The following is a 23,099-nucleotide window of genomic DNA, read 5'->3' as shown; positions in this document are numbered from 1 at the left end:
TTAATTTGCGTAACATACTTGATTTACGTACGTTATGTGCTTCCCTATCTAACTTAATTGATCAAATAAACATTCCCTTATTCAACCCAAATCTTGCTCTTTTCATATCAAGGGATGATGTCGCCACGTACTTTTATTTTTCAATGTTAACCAAATGTTTAAAATTGAGTCAAATAAACTTCATATAGCATGCAGTTTGGTTGTATTGGATTGTAAACCACGTCTATAAATGATGACCCCTAGTCCTAGTGGATTAATTCCACTACGTTCTTGCTGACGTGAGTGCATTTTATTGCTGCTAACCGAACAGATAACCCCTCACATGATAACAAATATTCTGGACAGGAAGTTAATGTTTCTAGAAGGATGTGTAATGTGGTTCTGCTGTGTGCCACAGTTTGCACTGTCTGTGACTCACCGCCTGCCAACAGGAGAAACCCACTGCACCAGAGTGCCCTGTTCACTCTTGTAAAGCAACTGAAAAAATGTACATGCTCAGATTCACATATGACACTTTCAGGCTTCACACCCACATAGCACACAATAATGCAAACAGAGAAACACAATGGCACACAGCTGACACCTATTCACTGTGCCCAGTCTCACACACTCCCAAGCCGCTGATGGTTGTTAAATCCCTGCATGACGTCATTGCCAGGCAGATGGTGGGTGTGGTCTTCACCGGCTTGTTAAACATACCACAGCTTAAATGCTGAACAGCCGCTGCCATTCCCTGACGACAACACTCCCTATTTCCCTCAGTCTGGCTCAGTGTTTCTCCAGCATTCACTAGGTAAAGTACTCTTTTTTCTATATCAAAAATCTCAAGTGTTTTTATGTTGTTTCTCTCTTTTGCAGCATTTGTAATGTCTTCTTCTGGCTCAATTGCAAATTCAATACTAATATCTAATATCTCTTTCCTTTTCTTTTTTTCTTTGTTACTGTTTTTTCTGTAGACTTAAACACTGTAGGACATCTGCGAGAATCCTGCTCACCTGAAACCTTTTTGAGGAACTTCCACCAGTTTTCCTTTGTGAGGAGCCCAGCACGCTTGGTGGTGTTTTTATTTTTTAAAGTAAAGATGTCCTTCCCGTTGGCTGTGTTCATATGTCTGTCAACTCTCCAGATGTGTCTGGGAGATGTGGCTGTGGGGGAAGCCGTCACAACAAGTAAGTACTGATATTTATATGAAATATGACATGGGGAGTCACAAGTTAGATGAGAAATATGATAATACAGAGAATAAACTGACTTAGTCTGAATATGTTATTTATACATATCTGAGTTGACAGGCTTTGCGGCTTAATATTTGTTTTAAAAGGTGTTCAAATTGAATGTTTACATACATCAGGAAGCAGACTCATTACAAACCTACCAATACATTAGTCATATGTAGTGAATTGAAGGAGGCAGTCTATAACTTCCCTATAATACTGTCCTGATATCATTACGTAGATGAGTCTTGGATTAATAACTTTGATTATACATAGAGTTTAAGCCTAGTCGAATCAAGTAGAGCAAGTATGATAAAGTGTCTTTGCGATTATATTATATAACAGTGTAATACTTGTTGTGATTATGCGATTCTATTATATAACACAGTGTATTGCTTGTTGTGATTATGTAAAGATATTCAGCAGGGAAAACCTTTGTTCTGTTTTTGTATAAGGAAATAGGAACATAACAGAGCCTGTAAGACACAAAGGATAGCTTAAAGTCATGACCAACAATCTATGAAACCAGCTATCTATATGTAGACTCTAGCTATTGTGCTTTTACTGCCTCAATGCAATGATACAAATAACCACATTTACAGATAAATGAGGAAATAAATATAGCTATAATACACTATTTAAATAGTTGACAGAAAATAAAGGCGAAATAAATAATATGGGCAACAACAACTCAAGGAAGTGAGCTACTTTATTCCGATCAGCTGGTATGATGCCATCTGAGACGAACAAGAATGGCAGGAGTACACGTTGTACTGGAAAAACAACTAGCATGCATCCACTCAGACGGTGACTCTGGCTGGGTATAGTGAGTCAGAAGCTTTGGTTTAGCCAGCAGTCACAGAACGCCGTCATTGTTCAGATGCTGTTTACATTGGCAGAATGAAGCTTAGTTTGGAGTGAAAAATAATCAATCATGGCCACTAAGGAGATTTTAATCAAATGTTTGGCTGCTGTGAGTAAAAAGGGTTTAGGAGAGCAGAGAATATTATGGTTTGTTTAGACTCAATGGGATTAAAATTGAGTTCATTTATTTTTCTATAGATATTTTTGGTTAAAGGTTAAGTATTTAAGAAGCAGCTTCCTGTCTGTACAGTAGCAAATCATGAGAACTGCATTCTCAATTAAATTTTTAGGTTGAAAATAATGGTGTCCTTGTAGTGTATTGTAAGGAACTGTTTGTTGGGGTCTGTTGCACTCTTGAACAATGCTAACTTTGTTGTATTGTTGAACTACAATACATAATGAACTTCAGAGCTTAACAGGTTAGGGATGGAACATGCAGCAACTGATACATGGCTGGTCTTCACTCAATGCGTTGTCACTTCTTAAGATAGGCTTGAAACGTATAAAACAACATATTTGGATGATGTTACCAATTATTTGCATGAGATCAGCCTGGTGACATCAGCAGGCTAACATGCTCACAATTGCAATGCTAAAACGTTTATATTGAGAAGGTGTGATATCGATCTTGTCTGTACGTAAGTTGTGGACTGACCCAGTGACGTTGACACCCCTAAGGCTTCATCAGTGTGTGTTGTGGCTAAAATCTGATAAAAATAAAAACAGAAAAAGCCTAATTTTTGATTGTTTGATCCACCCAATGTACAAAAGCTGCAACCATTATCTCAAAATTGCCTTAACCCTAACCCTTGACAAAACCTTCTTTATATTCTTGGCCTGATCGTTGAGGCTCATTATGGCAGAATAGTCAAGACAGTTTGGCAGAGTGAGAGAACTGGCTGAATCCTGGGTTTGGTCCACTAAAGTTTCCAAGTCTTTGAATGATGTTCTGGGCTGAAACAGCTAATTTTCAGGATGAAGGATCATTAAAAACCCACAAATGGAGCATATCGAATCATAATAACACTGACTGATTGTGATATTGGAACCAGTGTATGAGGGCATTTGTAAGAATGTGCTTCAATCCGTGCAAGATCATTAACGTGCGTTTCACTTACTAATTAACATGTTTGATTTCCTTGTAGAAAAAGTGCCTCTCCTTGGTGGCTGGTTTGAAAGGAATCTTGAGTCAGAGGAGGTTAAGGATGCAACTGAACACGCTGTGAAAGAGTACAACGCAAAAATCGCGAGCAAGAAGCTGTTCAAACTAGACTCCATCGCCGCCGCTCAGACTCAGGTTAGTAAAATGCTATTCAACACAAAATGGCGTCACGATGTAACTATTACAGTGTCGTACAATCTAATACTTCTGTCACCTCATGTTATTAGGTGACCAATGTGATCAACTTTAAGATTGATGCAGTCTTGGTAAAAACCAAGTGCCTTAAGTCTGAAAACCACGAATTGAAGAGTTGCGGTTTGGCGAAAAAGGTACATGTTTAAGTGTGCGTTTTGCACATTTGTTACAATAATGTCTTGTAAAGATAAAGTCTTGTAAAGCAGCATTAGCTCCGTGTGTTGCACTCAGCATTTACAATAATGCTTTTCTGTCTCATTTTACAATACACAAGTTGCATAACCTGTTGCCCTTTCCATTAAGTTCCATTTTGGAGATTTCCCAATTCCTATCTAATATATATTTGTTATCCCTCTCCACAGCGTGTGAATTGCCACTTTGTGGTGACATTCAACCCTCGCAACAACAAACATGAGTTGCAGTCTCACAAGTGCAGCAAAGTTCCTAGGGTAAAGGACTAACTTTTTATATAGTTGGGCTTTGTATAGCTTTGTTGTATTTTGATACAATGTTGACTATTTTTCTGAATAAATGTTGAGTGCTGGGTGTGGTTCAGAGTAACTTGTAACAATGACATAGTCTCAATAAAACTAGTTTGTAAGACAGCTGACTTCGTTTGGTTTTATTTTCTGTCAAAGAGAGCACTTTAGGGTGTTATAGACAACAGGTAAAAAACACAATTGTTCATAAGTTTACAGTTTTATATTTTATTTGGTTAGAGTACACCAACAATTTCATTTATGAATAATTTTTCCGGGATATTTCGCGAAGCCATGGTTGTCGCTTTTACACATCTGAAGTGAAAAACATATGTCATAAAAATTAAAAGAGCGTACATTCATCATGCATTGTGACTACAGAGCATAAATCTGTTCCCAAAATATAAACATTAAAATCCCCCAGTATAACTAAAACGTCAAAATGAAAAGAATACAAATCATAAACGGCATGCATGATGCTAGCTTGAATGACGTTCATTCTGTAAGGCAGAAAAGCCTTAAAAATATCATTTTAATATATTTAATGGAAAGCAGTGGATTATATTGTCTTTAAGGATTTTTGTACTTACTGCATTTTTGTACTTACTGCATTTGTATAATCTATTGATCCTGACTCCTGAGGATATCAAGATATGACATGCCATTCCTTTGTCCAATTGGCACAGAGGAATCTGGAATGGGAGCAATGGTGTCTGCTCCAAACGATGATGCAAAGAAAGATCTAGAGAAGAAAAGAAAATAAATAATGGGAAAGTAACAAACAGTTATGTTTTTTTTTAGGAAACAGGGTTACACCTTGGTGATAACAAGTCATTGTTGTATTGACATCTCCTCGAATGTTAAAACAAATATAAATAAAATACAGGTTAGAGTGTTTGCAGATAACTGACAACATTAACAACCTTATAGATGAATGACAATTATTAAGGACAGAAAGAGAGGTTACCTTCCATAATGCATAACAGAAGAATAATCAGGTTGTTAGTGTTCATTTTGTTGAAGTTGTTGGCACTCGCTGTGGAACAAAACATATTTGCATTTCAAAAAATCCTAGTAATACTTTTCACAAAACATGTAGAAATGTACATATCGATCAAAACATACTGTATGACAAATAAAATGTATATAAAGTTTGATCATGCATTGACATAGGGAACAGTCTTAAAGGGTAATTCTAAGACTCACAGCTATTTCACTCTGAAATATAGTTTCCTCCTCTCAAACACCTTTTGAATATTAGTAAGAATAAACATCACTAGTACTATCTTCTCCCCTTTATTCTAATGTGTTGATCAATAATAATAATAATAATAATTTTAATTTATATAGCGCCTTTCACGAAACCCAATGGGCTTTACAATGGGAAGTAACAAAACAAAAAGTAATAATAATCATACAGATACATAGGCTGAAGAAAACAAAAACAGGAACAGGTTGCTGAGTACTGTATATTAGTTGAGGCCAAAGGCCTGAGTGAACAGATGGTGTTTGAGGTGTTTTTTGAAGGTGTCCAGAGTGTCTGCATTCCTGATTGCACAGGGGAGAGAATTCCAGAGGGTGGGGGCTGCGACACTGAAGGCTCTGTTGCCAAATGTTTTCAGCTTGGAGCGCTGGATGGAGAGCAGCCCTTTGTCAGAGGACCGCAGGTGACGAGAGGGGGTGTAGGGCTGAAGGAGGTCAGAGATGTATGGAGGGGCTAGGGAGCGGAGAGATTTGTAAGTTAGCAGGAGGAGTTTGTACTGGATGCGTGACTTGACCGGGAGCCAGTGAAGGTGGATGAGGGTAGGGGTGATGTGTTGCCAGGGCTTAGTGTGTTAATATCAGTCAGCAGCCCTTCTCAATATTTAATATTGCTACTAGCCTTAAATATTATGACATTATATACAAGCCCTATTATGGTGAGTACAACGAAAGGGAATAAGAATTAGAAGAGTTAAATATTAAGGGAGCAGCAACAAAAACAAAAATAAACCATAGAAAACTCATGTTTCCATTTCCTACTGATTTACTGTTGTAAAAGTGTGGCTGCTTTGGTAATTAAGTCTTACCTGATGGAACATTCTGCCAGCTGATCCGGACGTACCGGTCCCTGTCGTTCCTAGTGTGCTCATGGTGGAAGCCAAGTGTGTGGAGGAGCTTGTGCTGAATGGTCCCACGATCAAAACAGCCATACACGGACAGAGAAACCAACTGCCTCCCTCCGTCTCTGCCGATGATAGCCCAGCACCTACGGGACCGTAAAAGACGGGGAGACAGCAGGTTTGTATCCTGGCAGACAAGTGAACTCATCACACTGACCAATCACCTCTACGTACCCCATTTCACTCTCAATGCTGAGGTAGTCAGATTGGCCACGATGAGGAACAAAGCGAACGCAGGTTTTCTTGTGGAAAGTGTCCATAGCTTCCTTAATGGAGTCCTTTTCACCGTCATCTGTAAAGAAAACAAGTAGAATGTCAGTTTGTTGGAATGTATACAAAACAACGCTTTCTAAAAAACGATGAAATGCTTTATTGGAATTGTCATGAATGGTTTCCTAAGTCCCTACAGAAGTAATCGCTGAAGATGTAGGGCACTTCAACGAGTCCACTGGAGGATTTTGGCCATTTACATGAGCCGTTCGAGCATTTCATTGCATTCCTCTTCTTTGAAGGAGCCAATCTGGTCATTCTACCAGATTATGGCTGATGGCTGGACAAGACAATATAGTAGCAAAGTGAAAAGATGCACGCATTTACACAGATAAAAGCATGATTCAAGGAAACTGTGTTGAATAAATCAAATGTACCTTTATTTGCCTCTATAATTCTTGATGTAATGTCCAAATAGTAAGGTTCCTCAACCTTCAAACCTAATTAGAAGACCCAGTTACCAGACATGGCTACCAATTGTGCAATATTATTTGGTAAACACCTGTGATGGAGGATTCACTTACCTTCTTTATGTGTACCTGTAGAGACACACGGTGACAATAAGCAGTAGAAAATAAGTTCTATTTTGACGTTTATTTAAAGCTCTGATGTATATATTTTTTGTTAGCCAAGCTATTTGCCAATACTCAGTATTGGCATATCCAGCCATGCAGTGGGTTGGTTTGTGAACTACCTCTCTGAAAGGTCCCAATGTGTTCACTTTGATGGGCTGTCTTCTGAGTGGTTAAACATTGCTAATGGTGTTCCTCAAGGTTCTGTTTTAGGTCCACTTTTATTCTCTATATATATCAGTTTAGGTGAAAATGTGGATGAAGCTACTTTACATTTTTATGCGGATGATACCGTGATGTACTGTGCAGGTCCCTCCATTAAGGAGGCTGGTGTTAAATTACAGGCTGTTTTTAACATTATTCAGACTCAGCTCGCTGAGCTTAAGCTTCTTTTAAATGTTGATAAAACCAAGGTAATGCTCTTTTCTAAAGCTAAAAAGATACCAGAGCCTGTTTTGGATATTGTTACTATGCAAGGACAAGTACTTGAAGTGGTTACCAGTTATAAATACCTAGGTATCTGGCTTGATGATTGTCTTACTTTTAAACTTCATGTCAATAACCTGCTTAAAAAGCTGAGGGTTAGACTAGGTTTCTTTTTCAGAAACAAATCCTGTTTCTCACTTGAGGCCAGGAAAAGGCTAGTCACTGTGACCTTTTTACCTGTGCTGGACTATGGTGATTTGATCTATATGAATGCACCTGCCCATTGCCTGGAAAAATTAGATGCCGCCTAACACAGTGCCCTGAGATTTGTTACTAACTGTAAAGCACTTACTCATCACTGTACCCTGTATGCCAAGGCAGGTCTGCCTTCACTAACTGTATGGAGGCTCAGTCATTGGTACATGTTCATTTACAAAGCCATGTTGGGTAAACTACCTTTTTATATCTGCTCTCTGATCTCTCGACGAATTGAAAGTACATATTGCCTGAGATCTCATGATGTTGTTTTATTAAATGTGCCAAATGCTAGGACTGTCTTAGGGAAGAAAGCTTTTAGTTGTGCAGCTCCACTACATTGGAACAGTCTGCAAACATGTTTAAAACTGAGCACTTTGGTTCCCCTGCATCATTTTAAAACTCAGCTGGCTGACATGCTGTTTGATATTCATGGTACCTGTCACTGTAAATAGAGTTTGTAATTGTACCCTGCACATTATGTTGTATGTCATCCTTATTGTTGTTCTGTTGTTTTTATGTTACATGTGTAACTAATGTCCTGCAGGTCACCCTTGAAAAAGAGATCTTTTGATCTCAAGGGGCTTCACCTGGTTAAATAAAGGCTACAAACAAACATTTGTGTGATCGTTAAACCTCTTATCTCTAATTTACGCCAGAATGATTTAAATAGCCCAATATCACAAATCATGTTTTTATGAAAGCAGGGTAGGCTATTGGTTGAGTTTGTTGGTTTATTTGTCAGCAAGATTGTGGAAAACTCCAGCCCCAATAAGCATAAAACTTGAATGTAGCATGGGCCATTACATTTTGAGTAGATCCAAATCATTTTTGCAGATACACACATTTATTTCGTATGGAAATGGCCTTGGTGGAAGTCTTTCATTTCTAGTTTCCAAATCTGTTTGCACTTGTTTTTTGTTTGATGTCTTCTTTTTGTCCTAATTAGTTTAAATCTTTGTTTCTTAATACATTTCTTGACTCAAAAGCCAACATATCATTTGAAAATCCCACGTACTCATGCATTCACACAATCGCACAAACACTTCAATGCCAAATTTCTAAACTTGACTGCTAATGAGTAGGTGAATTCTTGTAGACCAACCGACCAGCAAAGCAACCTTTATCTGCTGGTTGCATCTGAAAACACTAGTATGAGCAGTCTTTTTAAGGGGATGTTGTGTATTGTAAGTCCCTGGTAGTTGTTAGTGTTACTAAAGCGGGTCCGTGGGCTCAGAGAGCCATAAAAGACCTTTTCTCAAAATGCGTGAAAATGAGTTGAGGTCTAACTTAAATGAAATTAACGGAGGGAGAAACTCGAAATAGGTATGGACATGAATTTATACATGTATACGTTTGATTTCTTGATCAGAAATAACTCATGATGCATTATAAATGGAAAAACTGCTATTCTTTACTGAAAGTCCTTGTATGAAATGATGAAACAGTTACAAAAAGACCAAATACACTGTGAACACAAAGGTAAATACAAACAGTAAATAATGCCCTAGTTAACACCTAGAGGTTTCAAGTGTCTTTGCAAATGTCTTTGCTCCTTCTGTCCAATAGGAACACAGCACATGTCGTAAATTGTATACACATTTTCCCAATTACATGTTGGATTAACTTTATTGATGTACATTAAACATGACTTTCACTCAAGTTAACATTGAGAAGAAGATACTTTGACTTTTGTGTTGAAACATGTCTCATGTCATCATTGATATGGTGTAATTTTAGTAATGCATATTGTTTTGCTACAGTTGTTTGGACAGCTACTGTAAACTTAGAAACAATATGCAGGTGATGAGCTGCGTTATATGTGCAGTATTAGTTTGGTTCTCAGATAATAATGGCCCATACTCCTGACCGCTTCATATAAAGTCTTTAAAAAAGGGCTTAAAGAAGTCAATTAAGGGACATTTCTTCGGAACAGGGTAAGTGATTTCTGGTGGCAATGGCATTGGTATTTTAACAATTATCTTTTTCTTTTTTTTTAACATCTTTGGACCATGTTGTAATTAAGAATTTGTACTTTAACATTTAACAATGTATTGTACATACCTGTGTCAGATAATTAATCAACAATTAAGTGTCCATCCTCAGTTCAAACCCAGTTGACAATAACATGTAATGCCGTTATTTAATATTTCAGTAAGAATGTAAAATAAATGTACTCTACTGGCATTCAGACTAAACTTTCCTTTGAGATAGGATCACAAAACCAACATCTGTAAAACTCCTCTGAAGCCACATACAGTAGTAATGCCATGCCACACTCTTTCCATTTCTTAAAGGCATATTAAGTTAGAACATCACATGGAAACTCTATCCTCTAATAAAACAACCAGCTACCATTTGCTCTCATTTGGTCATTCATCATGGCGGAGGAAAATTAGACTCAGCACTGCATAATGTGAGGCTGTCTGGTGGGCTGGCAGGCCTTTAAAACGTTTTTGCCACAAAACAGCCCGGGCACCACCGCTCACTCATCACCAAACCATTATTTAACCATTAGGATGGCTGCGTTTCCACTTGTAAGCACTTTCCTGGTTTACACAGACATCTCCTATTTGTATGCCTGCTCCATTTGATCAAATGGAAATAGTTTGGAAGACTTGTTCAAATAATTTAAGATGCATTTGGTTTTCCCCAATACTCAACCTTTCATTTTTTTTTTGTTGAAGTGTTGCTGCTGAGTCTTAGGGGGATTTGGTAGGCATTTCAGCTAAAAAGCTATATCAGGGATGATCAGATAATAGTTAATTGAGCGAGACTGGTCCCTTGGAGAGCATTACAAGTCTGCATCAGGCACCGAACATGTGCACAAGGGAGCAGGCAAGCAGGCAAAACCAAGAAATAGGTGGGTAATGGAAACAGGCAGGCTAGCAAATGAGGGTGGTGGGAGAATAATTTTTTTTTTTTCGTAAAGGACTTAGACGACCGTGGTTTTAGGAGACTGTAACTGAACACTGGGTGGGCAACATATTTATGATGCACCAGCGGAGGTTATTGATGCATGTCTGCTGTGGGAAAAATACAATATTCCTAAGATGGACTACAAAAACACACTTGGCCCCATGTGTTCTGATGTTGTTTCATATGGACTTTGTTAACGTGGACAACGGTGAAAATGATAAATTAATTGTATTTGATGGTCTTGTAACAATTATTAGCATAATGTTCATAGTTTGGCTTTAGGTTTAACATACTGTACACATTTAAAAGCACACATGCATTTTGGATGTAAAATGTTTGAGATGTACCATAACTTACATGTTCTAGGTTAAACGGTCACAATCGCTTGTTTCCGTGAACAGAAAAATGTTGCATCACTTTAAGTGTTGTGGTCGCAAGGACTTGTGGGACAGTATTATCTCCTTCGCTTCTGTAAAGGATTGAAGCTCCATTTTCTATAATATGAAAGCTTAAGCGCAAGTTCAATAAGGAAGACCTAACAATGAGTCACTTATGCGGCTTTCACACCAGCGCTTTTCCCTTTCTAGCTCCGAGCTAGAGCTTTTCTGGTTCAGCTCCGGTTTCCCTTTTCTGCTCCCGCTCTGTTCACACCGCCCAGCACCCGACTGGTGCTGCCGCTGCTGCGTCATGACGTTACCGTTTACATCGCTGATTTGCTCCCCAACGGCATTACGGCGCTCACAACAACGGGGAACTGCGTCGGGTCGATGATCGTGTTGCTTTTAATCACACGAAGCCAGAATAAATTGAATAACGACTTCTCCAACCTTATACTTTGCTCCAGAGTGCCGTGGTTCATTGTTTATTAATGTGTTTCTGCAGCATTTACCGACCGCTGCAGTGTTGGCTGCTCTTCTACGGGAGTTTATTCTCCTCCGTTAGCTCCCGGTTAGCTCACACTGCAGCGGCCGCTCTAAAGTATTCACTGTCCGACTCACACAAGCAGCTGATACATATCCCCAGTTCCCCTTAGCCTAAATGAATGTGTGTCAGTCTGAATTGACGCTGTTTGGTATCACAACGCCGTTATGAAAGTTTCTCTGGTATAAAATGGGTGATGTTAGCATAGCAACCGAAGCTAAACTGACTACTTGCTATTGCTATCATATTGTGACATAAACCGTTTTCTACAGGCACATTTTACCGCCGTATTTTTATTATGATTCTACTTGTGATAGTCGGACACGACAACCTGTGCAGCCCATGTATTGATTCCATCCGATAGCTGCTACAATACAAAACAAAACGTCTGCCTCTCTCCACAATGATCAATAACAGTGAACGGATGGTCAAAGTAAGGTACAAATAAACAGAATCACACGAAGCCTGGTTAGTGTTGCCTGACTTTATAAATTGTGTTTATAAGCACTACTGCTTGTAGGCAGGCATGACAGTCGACCCATGTTCAGGGGAGGTGGGTTTAGTTTCCTGCACGCCTCGACGTAAGAGAGACGTAAGCGACGCCACCTCTTAGCTCCGAAGCTCTTGCCTCTAGACCGGATTCCGGAGCTAAGAGCCGGCGCCACTGCGGTGTGAACAGGAAAAACCGGCGCTTTTCAGGTTCCAGCTCCGAGCTGGAGCTGAGAAAGCGCTGGTGTGACAGGGGCATTACACGTCACTCTATTGCTCTCTTCCCCCTCATTAAATGCGTCGGCGTCACCCCTCAGCAGCCAATTGCTGCACACGTTAAATTCCTTAAATGTCTGCTCTTTCTTCCTGTCAGTTGTCATTTCAGGTGACCACACGCAACCCTCCTCCACCCCTCTCGCCTCCCGTCTCCTCCAGGACAAAGCTAAACCTTCCTTCTTCAGACCGGTCCCACCTACTTATCACCACCACCAGTGTCTAGACCCCGGGGATTTAATCGGAGCGGTTCTTTCCCTCCTGAATGATTATCCTGCAAACCGGGGCCTAATCGCCAAACACCATTCCATTCTCCTGTTGTATTATCATGGCAATCATCTCATTCATATGACGTGTAACAATAAATATGTATTCCATACATCACGTCTCTCCGGGTTGAACTAGAGATGTTGAACAACTCATCATGGCTGGCATTTAAGTACTGTCAGAAAGCTTCCTAAGAAATAAAAATAAGTTTGGATTGCAACCAAGAACTGAGGCTTGAGAGCCGGTGAGGCATAAGAGACAATCTGGCAGAAAGTGGGTGCTGGATGGCTTATAAGACCCTGATGAGGGAATGAGGAACAGGCAGTGGCGACTGGTCATTAGGGGCAGGTGGGGCACAGCCCCACCTAGTGTCAGCAGAAAGTATTAAAAGTAATGATTACAAAAAAATGCAAAAGATAAATAAAAAAAAATATAAAATATATTTTAAGATCATGTTTATTCATCTGATTCGTCTGTACATTGCTGTTTTAGTCTGTGTTCTTCTAATTAGTGTCTACAATGTGTGCCTATTGAGCTGTTTTGAGCCATGTGGGACAAAACCCGATCCTGCCCCTCCCTCTCCCTGTTTAAGTCAATGGTGACTGTAAAAACTACACTGCGCATGCTCAGAGTATTGTCCTATTTAATGTGTGTGGCAAAAAAATAATGACCATAGGGGCACTGTGCTGCCATCCCCACCATACGTCATCTCACATAATTCAGAGCTGATTGGCTGTAAGTACGTGTGCCGCGAAAAGTGTGGTGTGTGAAGAGGAGGAGAGAGAGCTGCAGTGAGGCGTCCTAAAACCTGGAAATAAACTGCGCATGGCTTCCCTCCACAAAAAAGCAATGATATTTCTCCATAGGATTTGAGAAAATAGCTCCAAATAAGATCTGTGGGAAACAAACCTGTTAGATAAATGCACGTTTTGTTCAGCCGGAAAATATCCACATGTCTACCCTACTTTTATATAATTTTCGAATCATAAATCTATTGATTAGATCAGATTTATGATAGACTTTTGAAACTACAAGAACATAAGGAGGACTTTTACAAAAAAGTAATAGAGATTTTTGTCCAGAGGGATAGGCAAATGGACTTAATCTTCATGTCAAGGTAAGACTGCAATTTGATTGAAAATGGGATCTTACTAAGAGAGAACAATTCAATATTTAAATGATACAATTACATTTTTTGGGTATCCTTTTGTTGCACTGTCTGTTTAAAATTAATTGAAGCATCAGACAAAAAAAGCTTTTGAAAATAATATGATATTTTGATTTAGGTCATATAACCTGAAGAGTCAGAGCCTCACCAGCCATGAACCTCACTGCAGAAGCTTATATATAGACATCTAAGTTTTTTGTGCCCCACCACTTTTGTACATATAAAAACGCCACTGGGAACAGGTGAGGGAAATCAGGAGGAAACTCGAAACAGCTGATAGGTAAAGCTTGGTTTGCATCAGGGGAATCTGTTATAAGCTGAAAGGAGCAATTGCAGCATGTTAATTAAAGGAAATTAACTACATTTTATTGTTAAACTATATAGCTGTACTTTTTCTTTTGTAGTATTGAGAATTGAGTCATGCCTGTTACTTTCCCCTATTTCTGTATGAAGCCTTATTGTCTTGTTTTGTCTTGATCTAACATATGGTGTGGAATTATATGATAAAGAAATAAAATAAAGGTTTGTCCTTTAATTCCATAACAAAAGGAAACATGTCTTCAAATTACAAAATGACTTAATAAAGTTAAAGACTTATTTTACATCAGGTTACACTTTCAATTTGCTTTTTAATATATATATATATATATATATAATCCTACTTAATCATTTTTAATTCAATCATAATCCCTGAAAATCTTACTGAAGAGCACAAAAACACATAAGACGTCATGTTGGTCCCACAAAGTATATTTATTAACACAAAACACTGATTTACAGTTATTTACAGCAGCATTTACAATTTCATCAGGACATTATTTTTAAAAAAAGGAAGGAATATAGATCACCTGACATACACAAATGACATAAGTGACTGTGAAAAAAACAGTTTCTGTCAGTTTGTCCGTGGTATTTTACAGAATATTCACCTTTTTGTTTCACATTCATACTTTTGCATCAATAACCATAAGGACCATTCACACCGCAGTACTTTTCCCACAAAGGTTCATGAGAACTTAGTTCATGAGAACTCTTTTGTCGCGTTCACACCAAAGAGAGCCGGTGCTAAACATTTGTTCATGAGAACCTTTTCACCCCCTTTTCCGTCCCTGCTAGAGAGCAGGGACTTTCGTGGGGGTAAACGGTTCCTATTTCTGATTGGCTGGGCGGATTGCAAACCACGCCCCGTAAAACTCCCAAAATGTTTTGTGAAGCCGCCATTTTATTATCCTCGCATTAGCATTATTAGCATTAGCCCAGCGCAGAAACGCAGAGATACTAATTTATGGCAACACAAAATAAAACATGGGAGCGGTGGAAATGAGGAGGTGTCGGCGTTCTGGCGATTTACTCGGAAGGCTTCAGTAGAAGCTGCTGGGAGTCCCAGCAGCTTCTACTGAAGCAGTATACGCCATGAAGTGGTTTGCGGCCTGCCAGTAAACCCAAAGCAGAAGAAGAAGAAGTGACGTCAGCGGCTTCATTTGCCTAATCCTCCCCCAGGGATTTATTCCGGTGTGAACGCGATCTGTACTTAGTTCATGAGAACTAAAGAGTTCTCATGAACTAAATTATCATGAACCTTTGTGGGAAAAGTACTGCAGTGTGCGCCTAATGTTATTGTATAGTTCTCCACAGCTACTCCTTCGTGGTGCTGTGATGAGTGAAAGGCCTTGTGTTGGAAATTGTCACACGCTTGTCTCAATGTGAGGTGACATTTTACGGTTCAGTACAAGGGACAGGAGTCGATGCTGGTTGTGGAACCTGACAGACACACAGACAAAAAATAACACACACATTTTAAATATACAAACACCACCAGAATACAGCAAATACAAAAAAAGGGAATTTAGAATAATGGCGCCATCACCTGCCACAGATGTGTTACTACAGAGGTTTTTCAAACACTTAAACTATAATATGGTCTATGATGAACAAATGTTTTCAGGAGAATGAAGTCATGCTAAAAAGAGCAAACTAAATATGTTATATGATTGTGCACTCTATGGCTTGAGTATAATGACGTTGTTGTATTATATTTGAGGCCAGGAAATTAATAAAATAATTCTGGTGATGTATTTCTTGATTCTTAAAGTTTTCTCTTGTGTTTGTGACAAAAACACACATTTAAAAAAGGGTCAGCCTCCGGTGTTTGGAATGAATATTACAACGACAACAAAAAACTAAAACAAATTCTCCTGCAAAAACCTCTTTTAATAATGAACTTAATTAAAATATTCATATTTGGATCCCAGGAGAGTAACACAAATAGATCATATGTTTGTTCTCACTTGCCTTTCAGGGATGTATGCCTCAAAATGCCAAGAACTTTGCATTTTCCAATTGATCTACAGATGTCACTGTACATTTTCTCAATAAAGCAAATGGCATCCTGTATGGAAGTGTTTCAATGCAACAATTACAATTGTATACTCACTTGTTTACTAATCTCTGTATCTCTCTGTTCTCCTCCTCTCTGAGTTTCAGTAGAACCTGCTCCAGGATAGGAAGCTCCAAGTTCAGGTACTGTGCTACCTGAAAGAAAAACAATAACCTTGTCAACTAAGACATTTCAAATAGCGAATAAGACACAACAGGAGGGTTAAAGTGTATTTGACGGGTTTCTACTGCTTGACAACTCACGGCATTGCTAACTTCCTGTTCGTCCATGTTGATCAAGAAGATCTTCATAATGTCATCAGAGGGTCCCTGCAGTATGCGCTCCCACAGGGGCTGGTCTCCGTCACTGAGCTTCCTCTTTTCTGGACACACACACAACATCAGTGAAGCATTTTGCTGTCTTCCATCTTGTAATTGTTAAATGTAATGTGTGAAAAACCTTACCTCCACTCTGATGAACACAGTATAGAGCAAACTCCTGAGGGTCGTTCTCTATCTGTTGAATAAACACAGAAGAAACATGTTTACATCAATAACCAATCCTTGCTCTGGTTCACAAATGTAAGTCTATTATTCTCTTTTTAGTAAATCACATCCCTTTTCAGCCTATATTATTTGTGTTTTTTAAATATTTATGATATATATATGTTTCTTAAATAAATGAAAAGCTGTATATGGCAGTGTAATCCATAATACATGGATACAAAACGTGTTATCCCAATATCCCAATTTAGAAGTGTGTCTCAGGCATAGGGAGAAACGCGCTGCAGCTTAAAAAACAATGCAACTACAAAAATACAAATGTGCCAAAACACATTAAAATGTATAAACATCTTCTCTAACTTGACAACACATACACAGCATTTACTAAAAGCGCTGCCTTAACGAACCCTTTCGAATAAAAAAAATGCTGCAAATGCAAAAAAAGAGCAAGAAGCTCGAAAAGGACACTCAAACGAAACTAATAGTCATTTCAAATAACATAGCCAAACTTTGCTGTGTAATTCTTAACTTTATTAACAGTCAAATAAATATAAATCATTTTAATCCTGCAAATGTCCATTTAAGAGGAATTGAGTCTGTTAAAACCAGAAATAAGACAATGTTGTGCATTTTCTCCTACGATTTGAAGAACAAAAACTCACCTTGAACTTGTGTAGGAGCTGTTCAATAACCTGGTTTGTGTTCATGTTGCTTGAGATACGAACTTTAGTAGGGGTGCCAAAGGATGGAGTAAAGATGGCAGTCTGTAGAAGAAGACAGGAGAAGGTAAAGGAAAGTTACATAGAAAGAAAATGACAGCATTGATTTAAAAAATAATGAAGTTGGGCAGAAAGCCACCTTATAGTTATAGAAGTGTCCATTTATGGAAAAGCGGTGTTGTCTTTCTTGCTCCCTTTGTGCCGATGTCTTCCCCCTCCCCCTCCTCCTCTTCACCAATGAGGCGTCACTCATACAGCGGATCAGGTTGGACTCCGTCTCCAGGTCGCAGCTCCTCTGCCTCACGGGACGCAGCGTGGTCGTCTCATACACAGCAGGGCCTTTAGAGGTTACATAAACATTAAATAAAATGTGCCATATTCTACATTGGGTGCAAAAGACCAAACATATCACACTGTTGACTTGTTTGGTGTTGGTAAGACAACATATTTTTGTAAAAACAATCAAGTTAACAATGAGGTTTGATTACAATGTGTTATTGAATTAAATGTCCTCGAAAGGATAAAGTTACTAATACGTTTCTACTTTGAATTAAGATAGGGTTAAGGTTAGGGTTACGATGATTACAACATCACATCCTGGGCTATGGGAGGACATTAAAAACAACCTGGCAAAGGTTTGGTGACGACTGTGTCAAGTGGTGTGTCGGACATCTCATATATCTGGTGAAGGTCTGAATATTCTCCCCATCGAGACATGCCCCTGCAAAAAGACAGAGAAGGGAAGAATCATCTCAGAGACTTAAAACTGTTTCTAATTAAATATTTCGTTTTGTTATAAATATTTCGTTTTGTTATTGCATTCATTTGTATAGTACTGTATCATGTCTGTATCATCTTTTGTTTCATTTGTATTTTCTTTGGTTTTACACGCTCGAAAAAAATAAATAAAATAAACTATTCACACTAAATAATTAGAAGTGGTAATTCATGCTAACCCTAACCCCAATGTATTCACACTGTTGTGTATCTGTTTAGGAGCCCACTTTATTGTATGTTTAAAAAGGACAAATGCATTTGAAAAAAAACTAGGACAGAGTTTTAGAATTTTAGACATCTACTTGTAAAGTCTAGTTTCTAAAGTAATTTAAATCTTTTAGTTTTCAAATATAAAACGTTTTATAATGTATGATATTGATAATACAGCTTAGAAACAAACCCAACTAAATTGTGCAAGACGTCAAAGGTAAATTGGGAATACAAATTCTTATAGTTATCACTAACTCCCCCAGTTGTTTACTTGCATTAATACAATGTATTTTTGCAAGTTTTCTTAAATGTTATGTTTAATGTGACAGATTAGGGATTATCTAATGCTCATTTTTGGTCAATTTAAAATAAATCTCCAGACATCAATGGACAAAGAAAGTCAAATAAACACCCAAATGTGTATTTGTTTTCATTTTTCTAGTCTAAAAGTATACACTATACACTATACAAGACACACTATGGAAGCAAAACAGCCCAAATGATTATCATTGCCTGGTTTTAACTGGTCAAATTAGGATGACATAAAATGTTATTGAGATGATTCCATCAGCAAGAAGAAGATAATCTCACAAAATAGCATCTTATTTTTCTAATGCCAATGAACAGAAAATCTGAAAGGCACCTCTTGTCTCCGATGGGGCTGACTGGGCTGGTGGGTCCGGGAGAGATCAGAGGAGCGAAGGGCAGCATCTGTTTATCGTCCTGTATCTTCAGACGGATGGGTCTCCGTACCCCCCCAGGAGATATTCAGGAAGCCTTCCACCACCACCTCTCCATCACCATCCTGTTACACACACAGACCCAAAGATACCTGCACGGTGTATAATTACTATAATACATTCAATAACACTACACTTTATGAGCCAAACGTAAAAGGCAGCTATTTATTGGTTATAAATAAGAGCCTTCAAGATACTGTATGCGATACAGCTGTGACAAGTTATTTCAAATAATAAAAGGAGATCACAATAATGTCTTATTTTAACATACCAGTGAGTAACTGAGGTGGAGCTGAGTGTGGTCCTTGAGAAAGCAGTTGTAGGTGTTCAGCAGTGAGAGAAACTCTGCTCTGAAATAAACACAACAGAACAAATCTGTTATTACTGGAATTTATAGATTTTATATTTTAAATACATTCTGTTTATTTAGCATTAGTGTCAAGTACAACTCTTAACACACTGCATACACCACTGTCAATCTTTTTGTCATACATTTCTTTATTACCATTCAAATATAAAACATTTTTATTTATGTAAAAAAGGTTTTGCAGATTAGTTTTTCTAAGTTGCAATATGTTGCCCTTTCCTTACTATCACAGTTGTGGATGGTGATTTTTAATTTATTAATTTATGTAATTGTTGTTGGAATACTAATTTCGGCCACAAGAGGCTGAAGTGCAACACTGACCCATAATATACATACAACCAGAAGGTTTTTTTCCAGGTGAATTTCAATTGTTCTATGCCTTCAAAATAGAAGTGTGTTACGTAACCTGCCGTCACACAATATATGCACGTTGTGTTTGAATTGAATGCGGAAATAAAAACAAGGGTTTTTGATTCTCAAGTGCCTTAAGGGTTTTCACACAAATGTTTAAACACATACATTTGATTATGTTCACTTTGTTGTCCTTGTTTTAAGCTTTAGCTGATTCTGGTTTTGAATGAATGAGTATTTTAATCCCAGGTGATTATCAGTAAACTTGATAGTGTCTATATGTACCACATCCTGGAGTACTTTCAGGCAAAATTCAGCAGAGTTTTAGCAGTGTCCCACCTGGATAGAGTCCTCCCGTCCCCTGCATGAATCACTGGGAGAAGATCTGCTTTGTTCATCTCGGGTTACTGCAGAGAAAATAGAAAATAACACATGAAAGAACAAACTATTCATAGCAACAGCTTCTGTGAACTCTAGAGCTTGGAGCAGTAGTTAACACGGTCAACTAGTTGAATGGTACTTCCTGAATGAAGGCACATTAGCAGCATTACGGAGAACGAATTACACAGAAAACGAACAACACTGCACTGGTTAAACCAACACGGTGTTAATCCTTCCACACGGAACAATATTATTAGTCTTACCGTCTAACATGAAAAACAAGCATATATTCTGTCTCTTTGTCCCTTTCTCCTCTGCTTTAAATATCTTTTTTTCCTCTCTCCCTCTCTCTCTCTGAAGTTTCTGTGTTATATTTGTCCTTCTCTCGCTCTTGCCGTTCCTTAACTCTTTCACTTTCTTTTTTGTGTGTGCCTTCTCTGAGAGATTTAATAACAGTACTCCACCCAGCATCCAGTGATGACAGTGTAGAGCTGAACATTTGTTTATTCTTCGGTCACAGAAGCATATGAGCAGAGCCTGCTGGAAGTATCCACGTGGCTTCTCCTTTTTGAACCTTTTTTTCTTTCTTCTGAATGAATGCTATAGTCCTATTCGTCCCTTTTTTTCACCTTTTCCAGCTCTCTGTCTGAGCTTGTTTGCTGCTAAGAAATATCTAAGGTATTTAGCAGTTGTCATCATGCCCCAGCAACCCCCGTCATACACAGGGAAGAACCACTTTATACCAGCAAACAAACAAGTACAGCATGCAATTTTCCATGCAATGGTTATAAAAAAATAAGGAGATCCCATTTTATCAATCTAAAACTTGCGTACTGATCACCTTCAAAACAAAGATAAGGAATTAAATGTTTCATAATGTCGTAATAAATGTGCCCATATTGGCATTTATCACATGATTCTTTGACACATCGGATGTCACATGTGAAATGTCGGCTATCACAAATTATGTTTTACACTATACTTAACTTATATCTGTTGTGATGTATACACGTCATTGCATTTTATAACATGTTAAAGTGAAGCCCATTGGTGAAGTTATACACTTCTTTTTTAATTATAGTGTAGTAAGATTTCAGAATGTTCAATATTAGGTAACAGAGAGTGCATACAAGAAAAGATTCAAAACTTGAGATTAGCAAAAACATAAGAAGCAGTAAAATGTTTGTCCACCTCATCTCCTCAAAATTACATTTCCATACGACTAAAATGCATTGTCAATTGCAGTTTTAGGTCAATTCAAATTGTCTCAGATTGCGTTTGTCCGAATTAATCATATTTCACCTCCACATAGAGGAGGTTAGGGTGGGTATACATTGGTCAAACAAGACTTTCACCAAGGAGACTGTTACTTGAGTTCTGCTTGAATTAACCTCCGTAATTTAAAGTTACAAACATACTTTTTCAAGCCAAAAATGTATAAATGAGCTTCATTTCAGATCATTGTTCTTAAACTCAGTCTGTAATATTTGTTGATAATGCACGAAAACACTTAAATCTGCTTCTATTCTTCTGGATCTCAACAGTGATCCATGTCTACATAAAAAAAAACATGTTTATTTTCATGTTTGAGAATGAACATACTTCACCTGGGGCATGTGCAGATATACTTTCATAGAAAATATGTGTTATAAGTTTACAGAATAATGTTGAAGAAGAAGAAGAAGTAGTTAAGAGGATACATTTTCAGTTTTTTGGGTGCATCAAGTCCAAAGCTTTCTCATGTATGTCTAACTTGAACTCATGCAAGCTCTTTGTCTCACAAGCCTCAACATGTAGGTTTTGAGTGTTCCTTGAGCAAAGACATCCAAATGGCGTGTGTGTGATTTGTGAATCACATGGAGTTCAAAAGTCAATAATCTATGAGAGTTAATACATCCAACAGAGGTATTGTTCTTTAAGCAGCAGCTATTTTAGCCTTAGATCAACATAACTGTTCCAAGCATCAAAGGAATCTCACAAAACAAGACAATCAGGGACTTTTAAATAATCGGACAGGGCCAAAGTCTGCACTATAACCCCATGAGGCTCACCACACAACACTTTTTGAGTGACTACAAATTGAGAGACTTTGCTATTCTTTGATATGTATTACCGGTTAAGAGTGAAACAAGATACAATGTATGCATCTGCATTTTTATTGTAAAAAACGACACAGTCATAGCCAGTGGGAAAAAAGCCAAAGCAAACCATGACACACCCGTTCTCTCCCTGTATTGCTTTCCTGTATGCCACTCCCCCTCTTTCTGCCTCACCTTTACACTCCTTTCTCCTTTAGTAATGTACTTGCTGTTTCTGAATCACTTGCCCTAAATATTATGTTATCTTAGTATAATGTCCCGTTTAATCACAATCTCTTATATGGTTTTGTTTTAGTATATTAAAATGCATTTACTGCCTTACACTGATTAACATAACACATGTTTTACACATAATTTCTAGCAATGTATCTGCTGTGTCTGTATAAACAAAAAGTGCAACAGACCCTACACTGAGTTGTAAAATGAAAAAGGTATTTATACAATTGAAACCCAGAGACTTTAGGTTATATGAACTGTGACATAAATGCTTGCTTCACCAAGTTGACAATGAAAGAGGAGTTAGCTGTTTGTTATTCAAATTGTACACTATCATTGTTATTCAAACACTGCACTATCTTAGTTTTAATTACCCATTACACTATGGTCAAATTCAAATAATTTCGGTATTAATAAATGCTATTGTTGGCTTAACATAGCAGCTTTTTGATCTTTTACTTCCATAGAAAATCAAATTAAAAGCATGGAATAACAAATGATGAAAGAAACATTCACTCCTACCTGGCCAACAGTCTCGAAACAAATGAGGATGATTCACTCCATGTTTGAGGTTCTTTGCGTGTGTATGTGTGTGTGTGTGTGTGTGTGTGTGTGTGTGTGTGTGTGTGTGTGTGTGTGTGTGTGTGTGTGTGTGTGTGTGTGTGTGTGTGTGTGTGTGTGTGTGTGTGTGTGTGTTTGTGTTTGTCATAGGTCCAGAGTACA

The 23,099-nt window shown here is 38.1% G+C and overlaps 2 protein-coding genes and 1 pseudogene across 2 annotated transcripts; 1 reads left to right on the top strand and 2 right to left on the bottom strand.

The window, feature by feature from the left end:
• Nucleotides 1-528: 528 nt before the first annotated feature.
• Nucleotides 529-4,041, top strand: si:busm1-57f23.1 (uncharacterized protein LOC368621 homolog). The gene is made up of 5 exons (XM_034229507.1): nt 529-793; nt 957-1,169; nt 3,224-3,375; nt 3,468-3,569; nt 3,798-4,041. The coding sequence occupies exons 2-5, from the start codon at nt 1,082-1,084 to the stop codon at nt 3,894-3,896; spliced, it is 441 nt and encodes a 146-aa protein (XP_034085398.1). The 5' UTR covers nt 529-793; nt 957-1,081; the 3' UTR covers nt 3,897-4,041.
• An 81-nt stretch (nt 4,042-4,122) lies between these two features.
• Nucleotides 4,123-8,621, bottom strand: LOC117554917 (annotated as a pseudogene).
• Nucleotides 8,622-15,133: 6,512 nt separating this feature from the next.
• Nucleotides 15,134-23,099, bottom strand: rassf6 (Ras association domain family member 6). The gene is given in 12 exon segments (XM_034229506.1): nt 15,134-15,397; nt 16,071-16,168; nt 16,277-16,395; nt 16,478-16,529; nt 17,179-17,280; nt 17,375-17,574; nt 17,862-17,956; nt 18,866-18,978; nt 18,980-19,027; nt 19,234-19,312; nt 20,020-20,087; nt 22,899-23,099. Coding segments are annotated over 11 exon segments (1,041 nt in total). The 5' UTR covers nt 20,079-20,087; nt 22,899-23,099; the 3' UTR covers nt 15,134-15,321.

Source organism: Gymnodraco acuticeps, unplaced genomic scaffold (assembly GCF_902827175.1).
Source record: "Gymnodraco acuticeps unplaced genomic scaffold, fGymAcu1.1, whole genome shotgun sequence".
Classification (NCBI taxonomy): domain Eukaryota; kingdom Metazoa; phylum Chordata; class Actinopteri; order Perciformes; family Bathydraconidae; genus Gymnodraco; species Gymnodraco acuticeps.
Note: the sequence above shows the minus strand (reverse complement) of the source record. Positions and strands in the feature narration are given on the sequence as shown.

What these genes read in the sequence shown, in the direction of transcription:
- si:busm1-57f23.1 (XM_034229507.1), top strand. Translation starts at nt 1,082, where the DNA reads ATGTCCTTCCCGTTGGCTGTGTTCATATGTCTGTCAACTCTCCAGATG. An exon ending in GGGGGAAGCCGTCACAACAA is followed by an intron (nt 1,170 to 3,223) that starts GTAAGTACTGAT and finishes ATTTCCTTGTAG; the next exon opens with AAAAAGTGCCTCTCCTTGGT. An exon ending in TCGCCGCCGCTCAGACTCAG is followed by an intron (nt 3,376 to 3,467) that starts GTTAGTAAAATG and finishes TCATGTTATTAG; the next exon opens with GTGACCAATGTGATCAACTT.